The 13,290-nt window shown below is 32.2% G+C and overlaps 1 protein-coding gene across 1 annotated transcript; it reads left to right on the forward strand.

Moving 5' to 3' along the window:
- Positions 1–656: 656 nt before the first annotated feature.
- On the forward strand, positions 657–2,908 carry LOC131608018 (bidirectional sugar transporter N3-like). Its single transcript, XM_058879961.1, has 6 exons — positions 657–809; positions 1,397–1,433; positions 1,540–1,750; positions 1,975–2,139; positions 2,240–2,359; positions 2,465–2,908. The coding sequence occupies exons 1-6, from the start codon at positions 764–766 to the stop codon at positions 2,723–2,725; spliced, it is 840 nt and encodes a 279-aa protein (XP_058735944.1). The 5' UTR covers positions 657–763; the 3' UTR covers positions 2,726–2,908.
- The last annotated feature ends 10,382 nt before the right edge of the window (positions 2,909–13,290 follow it).

Genomic DNA, 13,290 nt, shown 5'->3' on the forward strand with positions numbered 1-13,290 from the left:
AATCTTTATAATATTTAAATTATCTAATTAATACTACTTGTATCAATGTCAATTTAGTATTTTTTATTTTACATGGTAAAGATGAAATTCACTTCACAATTTTTTTTAGATGAAAAATAGGCTTTATATATTTTATTTCAGATCGTTTGATCAATTTTTTTAACGGTTAAATTTTAAGTGGTTTTAGTCCTCTTTTGATTGTAGTTGCGGAGGATCGAACCGTAATTCTTCTTACTAAATCCAACGTCAAACACTACTTGACGAACTAACAATCGGTTAAATCACTTAGTTTTTAACCAAACAAATTCCTCCCAAGATTTTAACTAAATCACTTATTTTTAAATGAGTTCAATAAGATACTAACACGGACGACGGTACACATCTTCAACCATAACAATGGGAAATGGTAGCAAATAATGGGAAATAGTCACGTGAGGAGAGAACGTTTAGGCATTTTCACAATACAAATAAGTGAAGGGTCAGTCCAAGATCATTAATTAAAGAGCTACATCACACCAACCAGATACAATAATGTACTGAGTTGGCAAACTCATAGATTTTGTGTACCCCATATTGCTACGTTTTCGATACTCTTAATTTGACTCATGAATCAACTTCCATAATCTCAGCCGTATAAATATAAGGCACTCCATTTCAATTTTTATTTAAGCTAAAACCTATCTAGCTTCCCTTCAAAACCTTCCTTGTCTTCTCTCCTATATTCAACCTACAAAAGGAATATACTGATACATATTCTCATACCATGACTCACACTGACAATCCCATGATCTTTGTGGTTGGAATTATAGGTATATATTAATTTCTATACAAAAAAGTTCACATCTCTTATTATTTTACATATTTATTTATCAATATATATTCTTCCATGTAAGCATTTCAGTCATGTATTATCTAATATATCTCTTTTGCTTGTCCTATTTTTTTTTTGACGCATCAAAATGTTAGTTTTGCACCATCTAATATATTTGTTTCGCTCGTCTTTTATTTTCGGATGTGCATTAACTTAAAATTTTATAATTTTGAAGTTTTAGACTCCCACCATTAACTATATCTGCTTTGTCCTGTTTGATTTTTTGGATGTTTTAGCAGAGCAGACCTAAATAGAATAAATATGTTCCTCTGTCATCTCTTTTATTAAGATTTCTTTAAAGACATGCAAAACAAACTATCACACAAGTCTGAAATTTGTAATGATTAAACTATTTTTAAAAAACCATAATTAAATTTGCCCTCTATTTATTTTGTTAAGGTTAAAGTGCTACTAATTTACAAAATATTTCTAAAAATATGAGACGACTTTACTTCCCCTAACACTTATTTTCTTCATAAAAAGCAATAATTTTCTCATAACTTTTATTGTTTAATTGTGTTGTAGGTAACATTTGCTCCTTCTTTTGCTTTATTGCTCCCATGTAAGTAATTTAAGCCCATAAATTCATTAATAACATTATAATTTATATATATGGTTTTTTGGTATAGCAAAAACATGGACTGATATTCAGAAATATGGTTTTGCAGATCAATATTTTATCGAATTTGTAGGAAGAAAACAACCGAAGGTTTCCAGTCATGTCCATATGTGGCTGCACTCTTCAGTGCAATGCTTTGGATATTTTATGCTTACATCAAAACTGGTGAAATGCTTATCATCACCATCAATGCATTTGGTTGTTTGATAGAAACAATTTACCTCGTCATCTATATCACTTACTGCCCAAAACAAGCTAGGGTAAGTATATGCAACTATTCCTCCCATATTTATTTATAAGATCCTTCATCCTTTAATATTTTTCACACCATATATCGACGGGCAGACACCGATCTTATTAGATTAGACGTCATCATCAGAGTTTAAACCCTGATACTCGTGATTTCTTGTGTCGGTTTCTAGTCGTTATTACCACTTTGTTTACTAACAAAAAAAATTTGACATATTTTTGTTTTGCTTTTTAGAACTTCACGTTGAAGCTGATTTGCTTGTTAAACTTGGGAGGAATTTGCTTGGTTATTGTTCTAACACATCTTCTAGCAAAAGAACGAACAGCTCGAATCGAACTTCTTGGATGGATTTGTGTGGTTCTCTCAACTAGTGTTTTTGCAGCACCTTTAAGTGTTATTGTGAGTTTATTTACAAAATTTCCTTAATTATTCTTATAATTTTCTCATTACTCACTAATCACTATACTTATGCATGGATAATCTTTATAATAAATTTCAGAGAGTGGTTGTTCGAACCAAAAGTGTTGAATTTATGCCTTTCACTCTTTCACTTCTCCTCACAATAAGTGCAATCACGTGGTTGATTTATGGTATTCTCCTCAAAGACATCTTCGTCACGGTAAATACTCCGTTAAACTCCTTTGCAGCACCGCCACTTCTGATAGAAAACATGTCTGATGTCTGATACATGTCACTGACATATATTTATTTTTTTGTTGGACAGCTTCCAAACATTGTGGGAATAACATTTGGAATGATTCAGATGGTGCTGTATGGAATATACAGAAAGAACAAGCCTGTAAAAGATGAAAAGCTACCAGAACACAAAGATGACACCAATCAGCTGCAGATAGTAGTGATCACTCATGAAAACGTTGTTGATGTTGAAACAGGAGAGAGTAAGGAAGAGAAGGAACAAGAGAAGAAACAGGAAAAGACAGAATCAAAGGAAGGGGTTGAAGAACAACCACAGAAAGAGGGTTGAGAAGTTTAATGTCTCTATGCTCCCATGATTGTTGCACAAGTTCATGTAAAATTGTAATATATGGGGGGTAGAGATGTCAATTGATATACATAAACATTATCGATCAATTATGGCATAGTTTGTTCTATATATGTAATTTCTGTTTTGTTTTATGTCATTTAAGCATCGAAATATAACTAGATATGTTTATATATAACTTTTTTTTTTACCATTAATATCATCATCACTAGTATATAGCAAAAATGGCTCCACCCAATTCTGCATCAAGAGCATTGGGTAATCATCAATTAATAGGAAAACAATCAAGACTTTGTAACATATTGTCTAATGTGCAACAAAATTATTCTTTTCACTATTTGCTGAGTCATTCTAGTGTGGGAACCTTCGTGTTCTAGGTGGCCTAGCAATACTCTTGCCATAGAAAGAAACTTTGTCCTTAAGGTTTAAATTGGAGTACATGAGTTTTATATCTTCTCTGTCTTTCTGTGTTGCTGAAGCATCGTCTAACCCCAACCATTTCACAAGAACATGGGGCACTGGAGTTGCACCCTTGAGAATGATCCTAGATTGTAATACTACATTTAGTTGTATGATGGTGTCGAGGCGCGGAAAATACTCGAGCGAATCGCACACTCAAAATACAATAAAGTTTCTATCGAAATTTATCTAATTCAAAACGAAACGGAAAATATAAATAAAATCCATAAAAGAAAAGAAAAATGGTCGTCGTAACCAAAATCGGGTTTGGGAGTCGGTTATGTAAAGAAAATGTATTAGCACCCCTCACATCCGTTATACTCAATAGAACCCATTTAGTTAGTTACACGAAAGAGTGTTAGCTTATGTTATTAGTGATCTTCTAATTATCAAGATAAAAAAGAAAGAAGATGTTTTTTGGATTTTTATTATTGTGCCAGACAAGATTTCAAAATCCCGCTCCTACGAAGTTCTAGATAACAAATGTTTGTGGGTTGGTCAATTTTGGCGAAAGGTTCTCAAGTCGCATTTTAATGAAAAACATTGCTTCCCAAAACACAGATAATTGAACATTTGCAGATTTATGCCATCATCACATTCGAGCAAAAAACGTTTGATATTCTCATGTGGAAGCGTTGTTTGCATCGTTGGATAATGACAAAGAGTCTTTCGTTTTTGAAAAGATTTTGAATTGAAAAGGCAAAAGGCAAAATGTTTCGATGTGTTGAAATTGATTTTATGGGATACAAGTGTCAAATAACCAAGCTATACAACTTGTATTCAAACACTCAGGAAAAGGTAGGACATATTGATGAGTGCATCAAGAAGATCACTATGGTACCAAGAAAAATGAGAAATCTAGGAGAAACTCACGAAACTGGAGCTAGCCTGGTGGTTGTGACGCCGACGAGGAACTCTGAGGTAAGATTTGATACTTTCTCTTCACTTCTGACTTCACTTCATGCCGGTTGGATTTTGTGTGTTATGGTTGTCTCTCTATTTTGTTTTGTATTGTTGGTTTATTCTACTGTTTGCAGGAGGAGGCTGATGCTCCATCTCAAAACTGATTAGAGCTTCAATTTTTCGCTCTAACAATTGTTCAATATGTAAGTATATTGAGTGCGCCTAAGAGGGGGGTAAATTAGGACTTTAAAAAATTATCCGATTTTAGAATACTTGTTCTTATTTTTCTGGTTTGGTGGAAGAGTTTATACATGTGTTTCTTTCTTTTCTGGTTATTGATTTGTGATGAAAGCGATAAATGCGGAAAAGTAAAGAACACAGTGATGTATACTGGTTCCCCTCACAATCCGAGAGTACTCCAGTCCCCTTTCAACATGAAAGAAATTTTACTATAGTTTGTGACTTACACAAGACAAACCAAACACTAAGAACAATCCTCTTGGATTTTCACTAAGTACACTAAGAGAACAATCATCCCTTAATGACTCACTTGTTTCCAACAATCCTGGACAACAAGATTTCAACCACCAAGAACAATCCTCTTGGATTTATTAACTTGATTATGAGAACAATCCTCTCGCTAATAAAAAACCCTTGCTTCCAACAATCCTGGATAACAAGTCAATAATAACCAAAATCTGGAAATATATTTGAGTAATAAAATTGATGAATATGTATCAATCACTAAGATTGATCTTCTCTTCCAAACAAGAAATTTAAAAAGATATATTAGTACTCAAGTGTTTATGAATGAGAGAGAGATTTTTCTGAAATAATATGAAGAACACATGTAGAAAAAGTTCTCAATAAAAGTTGAAGTATCAAACACTTGATTTTGAAAATGAATGAATATAATGATGTTAATTGCAATGGAAGGGGTGATTTGTAATTTAAAATTTAATGTATTTATAAGAGCATAACACCTTTATGAACCATGGTGAAGTCATGGAAAAAATATCATGAAAAAAATGTCAATTTAAAATGAAAAGGTTTCATGAAGAATTCATGAAAAGGTGTAAAAAAATGCTGTTTTTTTTTTAAAAAAACGTACAAGACTATTTAAGTGTGTTCAACGGATACCTAACTTAAAAAGTTCGCAGCAATTTTGAATTTCAAATAATTATTCAAATTTCAAACAACATCAGGTTTTGTTAAGTCAGTTAACCAGGCCTGACTTAACAAGTGGTGACAGTATTTTAAAAAAAAAGTTTTTTATTTTATTTTATATTTTATGCATTTAAATCAAAGATTTTTATGCATGATAATTTGTCTAATTATTTGAACCAACCTAATGCAACATCTTTTGATTTATCCTAGTCAATAAATTATATTTAAAAGTGATTTAACATGGTTCAAACATGAAAAATAATATATGTTAAAGTGATTTAAAATGGTTCAAACATGAGAAATAAATTTTACAATACATGATAAAAAATAAGCATTTTATGCATTTGAGTCAAATATTTTTATGCATGATAATTTGAGAATTTTAACATAAATGACTTATGCATGCAAGTGAATTATGAAAAATATTGAGCACTAATTTATTAATATGAATTGCATGCTTATACCTCAATAAATCAAGATCAATGCTAGTCTTCAAAATATAATTCTTGAATTCTTTGATGCTAGCTTTTACACATGATGAATCTTGAGTACTTGATTTGATTAAATGCACTTGAGGATTTTTCCATACTTTTGCCATAATCATCTGATTATTACTTTGTCTTCATCAAAACAAAATAGATGGAGAGTCTTGACTTCACACAATAGAGCTTTGATGTGATGGGAATTAGAGGAACATTATGATTTGATTCGACATAATTTTCTTGTCGTTTCTCCCCCCTGTTGTACCCCAATTTTTGACCATAAGATCCCACACCATTTTGTGCATAGTGTGATCATCATCATCCTTACCATCATTGTCCATATACCATTTGCTAACCAAATTTACAAAAAAAAAAAGATTGTGTTTTGCTTATTGCTTGTTTCCCAAGGTAGGTGGTTGATCAGGAGATTCAGGTAAGATTAGGGTTTTGAGACTCACAAAGGAGATCAAGCATTCCCATATTATTAAATTATTATCCCCATCCAAATCCAAGTCTAAGAGTGACTCAATTCAAGATTAACAACTTCCAATTTCAATTGGTGCACAAATTAGGGTTTTTGAATTAATTCATCTGGGGAGTTGACTTTTAATCAGGACATGGCTCCATAGCTCAAACCATGATTCAAGGATCTCCAATACAATATTATAATCCACTCATGTCATTCATTTGAAGAAGAGAGTTTGATTCAATTGGAATTCACAAGAGTACAATTAATTTGAAAAAAGTCAACTGTTCAAGACTGTCTTTAACTTTTAAGGAATTTGGTCAACTATGGACTTTTGAAGATTAAAATCACTAAAATATGATTATTGAAGTCATTTGATCAAGAAAAATCAAGAAAATAAATCAAGAATAAAAAAGTTAACAAAAGTCAAAGTTGAAACACTTAGAAATTTTAAGTATTTTTCAAGTATTTAGGCTATAACTTCATGCGCAAGTAACTTCAAATTTCAAGTATACAAATTGAAAAAGCTCCCAACATGAAAGTTGTAGATCTTGATCCCATGAACAACTTTGTCACATATAACTTTTTCCCATAAAATGAATTATTTGAGAGTTATGGGATCATGAAGTTTTTAACAAAAGACTTAGAAAAATTCTAAATGTTTGAACCTAGTTTTTTCCTAACTTTATGGATTTTTTTCACCAAGATCCAAGATGAATTTGAAAAGGAACCAAAGACCGAAGTTGAAGAGTGTTACAAGGGCCTTTCAAAGAGACCATTAGCACAAGATTTAAATGCTTGAGGTAAGAGATATGGATATGTGACTAGGGCACAATGACACTTGAATTCAATCCATGAACATAAAGAACCAAATGTGCAAATCCAATTTAAATCAACATAAACATTACTTGCAGACACTCTTGCTTGTTCTAAACACCATAATCAGAGGATTACACTTGCTTTTGAGCTATTATCCAAGTGCTTTGATCATTTCCCATTGAATCATTCCATTTCAAGCATAAAGATATGACTTCCATTCTTGTAAAGTGACTTTAATCACCAACAAATCTTGCATTGAGCCTCTAAATTGTTTGTTCTGAACCAAAAGCAAACCAAAACCAACAAGCAACACTCTAGAACTCAGAAGAATCACCCTACACCATGTTTAAAGAAAGAGCATGTACCATAAGGACCATAACTTTCTCCTTTCTTCACAAACAAGCAAAGTGATACAACTTGGGCATGAGAACTCCAAACGATCTGATTCCTTCATCCACAAAACCTAAATTTGGCCTATAAATAGAGAGCATTGCCTCTGAAATCAAACACACCAGAATTCTCCAATTCTCCCCTCACTTGAAAGTCCAAAATTTGGTCATTTGCATTTACATAGCCATTTTAAATTCTGAGAATTCTGAGTGTCAAACAACCATTGAGGTAGCTTATAAACATCATTTGGAAGCTGTATACCATACTCACCACTTTTAGAAACATCCTAAAACCAAAATCACCATCAAACCTTCATTAAAGAGCATTCTTGAACCTTAAACACAAAGCTCACACTTGGCTCAAGCATTGTCCAAACTTTCACCCCAGATACCTTCTATATATCATATAAAAGATATCCAAATCATTAACCAACTTCTATAACACTTGGAACATAGTTTTTCATTTTCAATTTTTCTGTTTTGCAGGTACAGTCGGGTTGATCATTCCAGGTATGCTCAAACTCAAGTAAGCATTAATTTAGCTTCTATAAGGTGCCAGGACGCTATTTGGATCATTAAAACAACTTTGTAACACCTCTAACTAAGGATTCGATTTCCCGCTTCAAGAGGTAAAAAAATCAAACTTAAACTCAGTGATAGGGGTATCATTTTCAATAAAGCTCGAAACCATTGTGTTTAGAATCATGTGGGGATCAAAAGCCCTATAGTCTCATGAATTTATTCATCATGTATATCAAAAGCCCTATAGTCTCATGAATTTATTCATCATGTAGATCACTTGGCCTTTTATTTTCCTTTTAAGAGGAACTACAAAAGCTCTGACTTCCCTATTGCACTTAAAGGGTATGTAGGCGTAGGATGCAATATCTTACCAAGCTCACTTTTAAAATCTCCTTTTCCCATCCCCCACTCTATTTAAACAAAAACACAAAAAAGTATTTTATAAACAACAACAATAATAATATTTTCAAAGAGGTTCCTATGGAGTATCATAGATGTGAGGGGTTCTAAAAATCTTCTCCTGGCATAACAACCCCCCGTACCCAAATCTGTGATAATTTTAATAGTTTTGATTTTAAAAACTTCCGTGGATTTTATTCGCTCTTTCTCCCATTTCCTTTGGAAACAATAAAGCGCGGTGGAGACTTTGTTAAAACATATGAGCTAAGTCAATCAATGGCTTTAGTCTCATAAATTTCACCACTACAGACAAGCAAAGGTTCAAGTGTAGAGGAGTTTGATAACATGAAATTACATTGGATCATAGTTTAAGTATGTTACCGTTTTCAGTTAATATTGTTATATTATGTTGGTACTTTAAGTTTGTTTTATTAGAACATAGTTTGGTTCTATATCCTTGTAATATTTTTGATGATAACAAATATATAATTTTTAATAAGAACAAATATGCATTCTAATCGTTTAAATCATATATGCAGAAACATGATAGAAGTTCTGAAGCACTCTAAGAGGAAACATAGCTATGAAAGTGATTTCTCATAGACAGATGGCTGCATTGAGAGAAGTTTACAAGAACAAGAAGTTCTGAAGACTGAGAGAAGTTTACAAGAACAAGAAGTTATGAAGATTGAGATAAGTTTACAAGAACAAGAAGTTCTGAAGGTTGAGAGAAGTTTACAAGAACAAGAAGTTCCAATACTAAGACGCTTCACAAGCACCGAAGAACAAAGCTTCAATATATACTCTAATAAGAAGTTTCTGAATACTTCATTCAAATGGATATAATACTCTGATAATCAGAAGACCCATTGTACATTAAAGACATTAATTCAGGATCAAGCAAAGTAATGGCTAGAACTTTAACTCTGCAGACAGAATCTCTATGATTGGAAAGAGCATTTAAATCACATTTTATTAACCTTCCAAATCAAGCAAAAGTGTCTCTTAACGAATCTCCAAGTTAACTATATATAAAGGAGACAATGAAGAAAAATCAGTCTACAACTCTCACGCACGAAAACCTAAGAGCACTCATAATCTCCTTAATTTTTTATCTCTTATTTTTATACTGTGCAAAAATTTTATGTATACGTCACAGTTGTGATATAGCTTTCTAGAAGCAATTTGTTAACACACTAAGTTATTATCTTGTAATTGTTATTCCTTGAGAAAACCAGATTGTGGTTTGATCTCAAGAAGACGTTAGCGGTTGTCTTCGTGTGTTGTAATCAAAGTTTTTTATTAGTGGATTAAGACCTCGTAAGAGAGAGGCGAAACCACCTTAGTAGGGTGGACTGGAGTAGTTTGAGTTCCAACGAACCAGGATAACCAAACTTGTCATTTGTTTTAATTTTTGAAAACCACAATTCAAACCCCCTTTCTCATGTTTTTCGTTTCTTCATGTTTCAGGTATTATGATTCCAGTAGGCCTGTATGTGAAAGGAAGAAGAATTGATGAAGAAAACCAGAAGAAACTGGATTCTACATAGAAAATTCAACACAGAAGGTTGTCACCCTCGTCACAGCCTCTGTGCCCCTCACCATGGCTTAACATTGTGTACCCCTCGCGACATTATCAATTCCAGTATTCAGTTTTATATTTTCTCCACTCTCTCCACGTCTGCAAGTAACCAACGAACCCCACTTCCTATATTTTCTCAAATCAACCAAGTCTCTCGAGGATCTCTCCATAAAGCCAAGATCCCTATTTTCACTCAAAAAGACGTTACAGAGAAAGGCTATATAAAGAAGGAAAATCACAGAAGAACGGGTTCCTTTGTTTTTCCAATTTTTAGTGCAGAGCTTTTGTTTTTTAGTTTTTCTTAAGCAGTTTAATTACCTAATAAACAATGATAGTTTCTGACACCATGAAGCTATTGCAACCATAGTTTTAGGATTTCTTTTCCATTCAATTTACATTTTTGAGAAGCAAATCCTGCCGACATTCTGTGGAGGATTGCAATTAATACTTGAAGTCTAATATTAATTTCCAGTTTCCTTTATTAATTCCAGGTTCCACTTTAATTTATATTTACTGTCTTTACAATTAGTAACCATGCTTGAATCTATGCTTTATTTATGTTATTGTATGTTTACGTTTCTAAGGATGTCCGGCTAATCACTTACGATATCGGTATGTAAAGTCATAGACCCGAAGAGGTTTGGTAATAAATTGGAACAAATACTTACAAAATACTTTTCTGGTTTTGGTTTCCAAAATTAATATTAAAACTGTTTTGTTACGAGAGTAAAAGACAAACGAAGGTTAAAATCAACAACGAGAGTTTTAGATTTTAACCAGATATCGGTTACTAAACATTAATAATAAACACAGCGAGAGCACTTTAGGACTAACTAGATTTTATTTATTTTCAAAAAGTATTTTTAGATTTTAAATGAGACAGCGAGAGCATGCATTTAGATTTAAGAATATAGTCTGAATCAATAAACACGAGAGTATGAGATAAAAATTTATAAATTAATAGTCTATACTGAAAAGTGTTTTTAATAATTAAAAGCTATGACAATGGCTTATTGAATCCCCGAAGTCCGACGTATTGCATACCGGTGTCTTACCTTTGAAAATTTAACTTAAACTAAATTTAATTCCCGTTTCCTTCTTAACCGAAAAATCATTAGCTTTAGTTCACATAGTAACATTAGATAGCACTAGTTGATTATCATTCCTTGTGGGTTCGATATCTTTTAAAATTACGCGATTAGATTGTGCACTTGCATTTAGTAACCCGATAGACTCATAAAGTCGCGATCATAGATCAATCCATTGCTTATCCTTATGTTGTGCTTAAATATGTGTTGGTTAAAGTTGATGATTTGCTATTCCCAATTGATTTTGTTATTCTAGACATGTAGGAAGATGCAAAATTACCTTTTATTCTTGAAGACTTTTCTTGGCAACAAGTAGAGCTTTTATTGATGTGGAATTAGGTGAACTTATATTGAGATTTCAATATGAGAAGGTGATTTTTAATGTGCCTAAAAAGATTCCCCTTTGTTGCCTATTAAATATGTTATGGTAATTTATATTGACACGGTTGAAGAAGGATAAGATAAAAGAAGTAAATAAATATTAGTGTCAAGTAGAAACCTTTCATAGTGAGAAGGTACTAAGAAAAAGTGAGGTTTAAAGTACTATTGAATCAATTGTTTTATTGTTAATAAAACCTCAAAAAATCTAATATCCTTGGGGAAAAAGAGCCCCCTCTACGTCTAAAGCATGTTCTCTTCAGAAAACAACTAATACTATCGAATATAATTCTTAGTATTTTATCCAGTTCAGAGAAAGAAAAGCCTACAATAGTCTTGAGAAAGAATAAAGGAGAACATAGATGGAAAACATTTGATTTGAGGGGAAAAATCTGATTAACTTCATGCTTAAGATCAAACTTGATTTCAAACTATTTGGACACATTAACACAAGTCCGGAGAAAGCACCTGATAATATAATAAAAATACTAAGCTAAGGACCTTAAATAAGTGTTGCGTGGGAGACAATCCTTTATTGGTGTCATTTAGTTTTTTTGTTTGGTCTTTTTGCTTTCTTGTTTTGTGAACTCTATTTCTTCTTTATTTAATGAATGAGTTTGTTGTTGTTGTTGTTATATTTTTAGTTAGTGATTTTATACCTTAACAATGAATATTTAAAAAGCAACATGAAAGAAATAATCTTAAAAAATGAAATAAATGAGTTGATAATGACAGAAGTTCCAAATGCAAATAGACAGTTAAAGAAGATGAGAGGTATCTAACTGAATTGAACTCAAGCTCCACATACCTCAAGAAGTAAGTTTTGAGCTAAATAATTCATTGTTTAACTTTTCGCATTAAGAGAGTATATGTACAGATGTTATTTTATGTAATTTTCTTTCTTCCTAATTAAGTTTTTTTGTCTAATGGTTACACACTAATGCACTTGTTGCAAAAACTCTGAACCTTTTAAAGCCACCATGTTATGAAATGTTTTTATCCATTGATTAAACCCTTTGAGCCTGAGTATTTTCTTTGGTTACATAGCCTAATATGTAGCTCATTTGATTTGAAAGATTAATATTTCTACCCTCTTTGGAGTTAGGTGGAAATTTTAGTTTCCTTGTCTAATGCAAAAAATTAAGTGTGGAGTTGCCAGAGGTATTTATGTTTGGGGTTAGAGTACTAAAAAAATAGGTTATAATTTTTTTTTGTATAAAATAAAGATGTTAAAATTAGCTACTTAAAAATAGGAATGTGGATGATAAGAACCAACAAATTGTTACTCTCGAGTACTTTTGATCAGAAAAAGAGCTGTTATATAAGGAACAAGGTAATACAAGGAAAATTGGTACCTATCTTCAATGGTTTAAACCTACTATCCTAAATTTTATCCTACCCTGACATAAGCCTCATTACAATCTTGAAAGACCTCAAAATCCTGTAGTGCGATATGAGTTTGATTTGGTTAGGAATTTTACAAACTTATGGTAAAATGCTTTTGTATGTTGATTGTGTGACCATTGTGTTCAATTCGATAAAAAAAATTGAGATAAGAGATAGGTCAAGTTCATGTGACTGTTGGAAAATTTTGGATAAGTGATTCCAAGCACGAGAAGGTGGTGAATTGTGGTATTCAAATTTCACGATTAATTTTAATTATTTGTTACTTAAGAAGCAAGTTGTGTTAATATTTTTAAGTTCAGAGTAATACAAAACATAAAGTAAAAGCGGTAAGGTAAATACAGGGAAAAGGATAAGGGATAGAGAGATGGCACTAGAGAATTATCCAAGTTCGGCTCAACATTGGGCTACTCTTTTCCCCAAAAGATCTTTTTGAGATTTGACTATAAAATTGAGCTTTTGTAGGTTACGCGCACAAACCTTTGGCAC

This window comes from Vicia villosa, linkage group LG5 (genome assembly GCF_029867415.1).
Source record: "Vicia villosa cultivar HV-30 ecotype Madison, WI linkage group LG5, Vvil1.0, whole genome shotgun sequence".
Taxonomy (NCBI): domain Eukaryota; kingdom Viridiplantae; phylum Streptophyta; class Magnoliopsida; order Fabales; family Fabaceae; genus Vicia; species Vicia villosa.

What these genes read in the sequence shown, in the direction of transcription:
- LOC131608018 (XM_058879961.1), top strand. Translation starts at nt 764, where the DNA reads ATGACTCACACTGACAATCCCATGATCTTTGTGGTTGGAATTATAG. An exon ending in ACTGCCCAAAACAAGCTAGG is followed by an intron (nt 1,751 to 1,974) that starts GTAAGTATATGC and finishes TTTGCTTTTTAG; the next exon opens with AACTTCACGTTGAAGCTGAT. An exon ending in TCAAAGACATCTTCGTCACG is followed by an intron (nt 2,360 to 2,464) that starts GTAAATACTCCG and finishes TTTGTTGGACAG; the next exon opens with CTTCCAAACATTGTGGGAAT.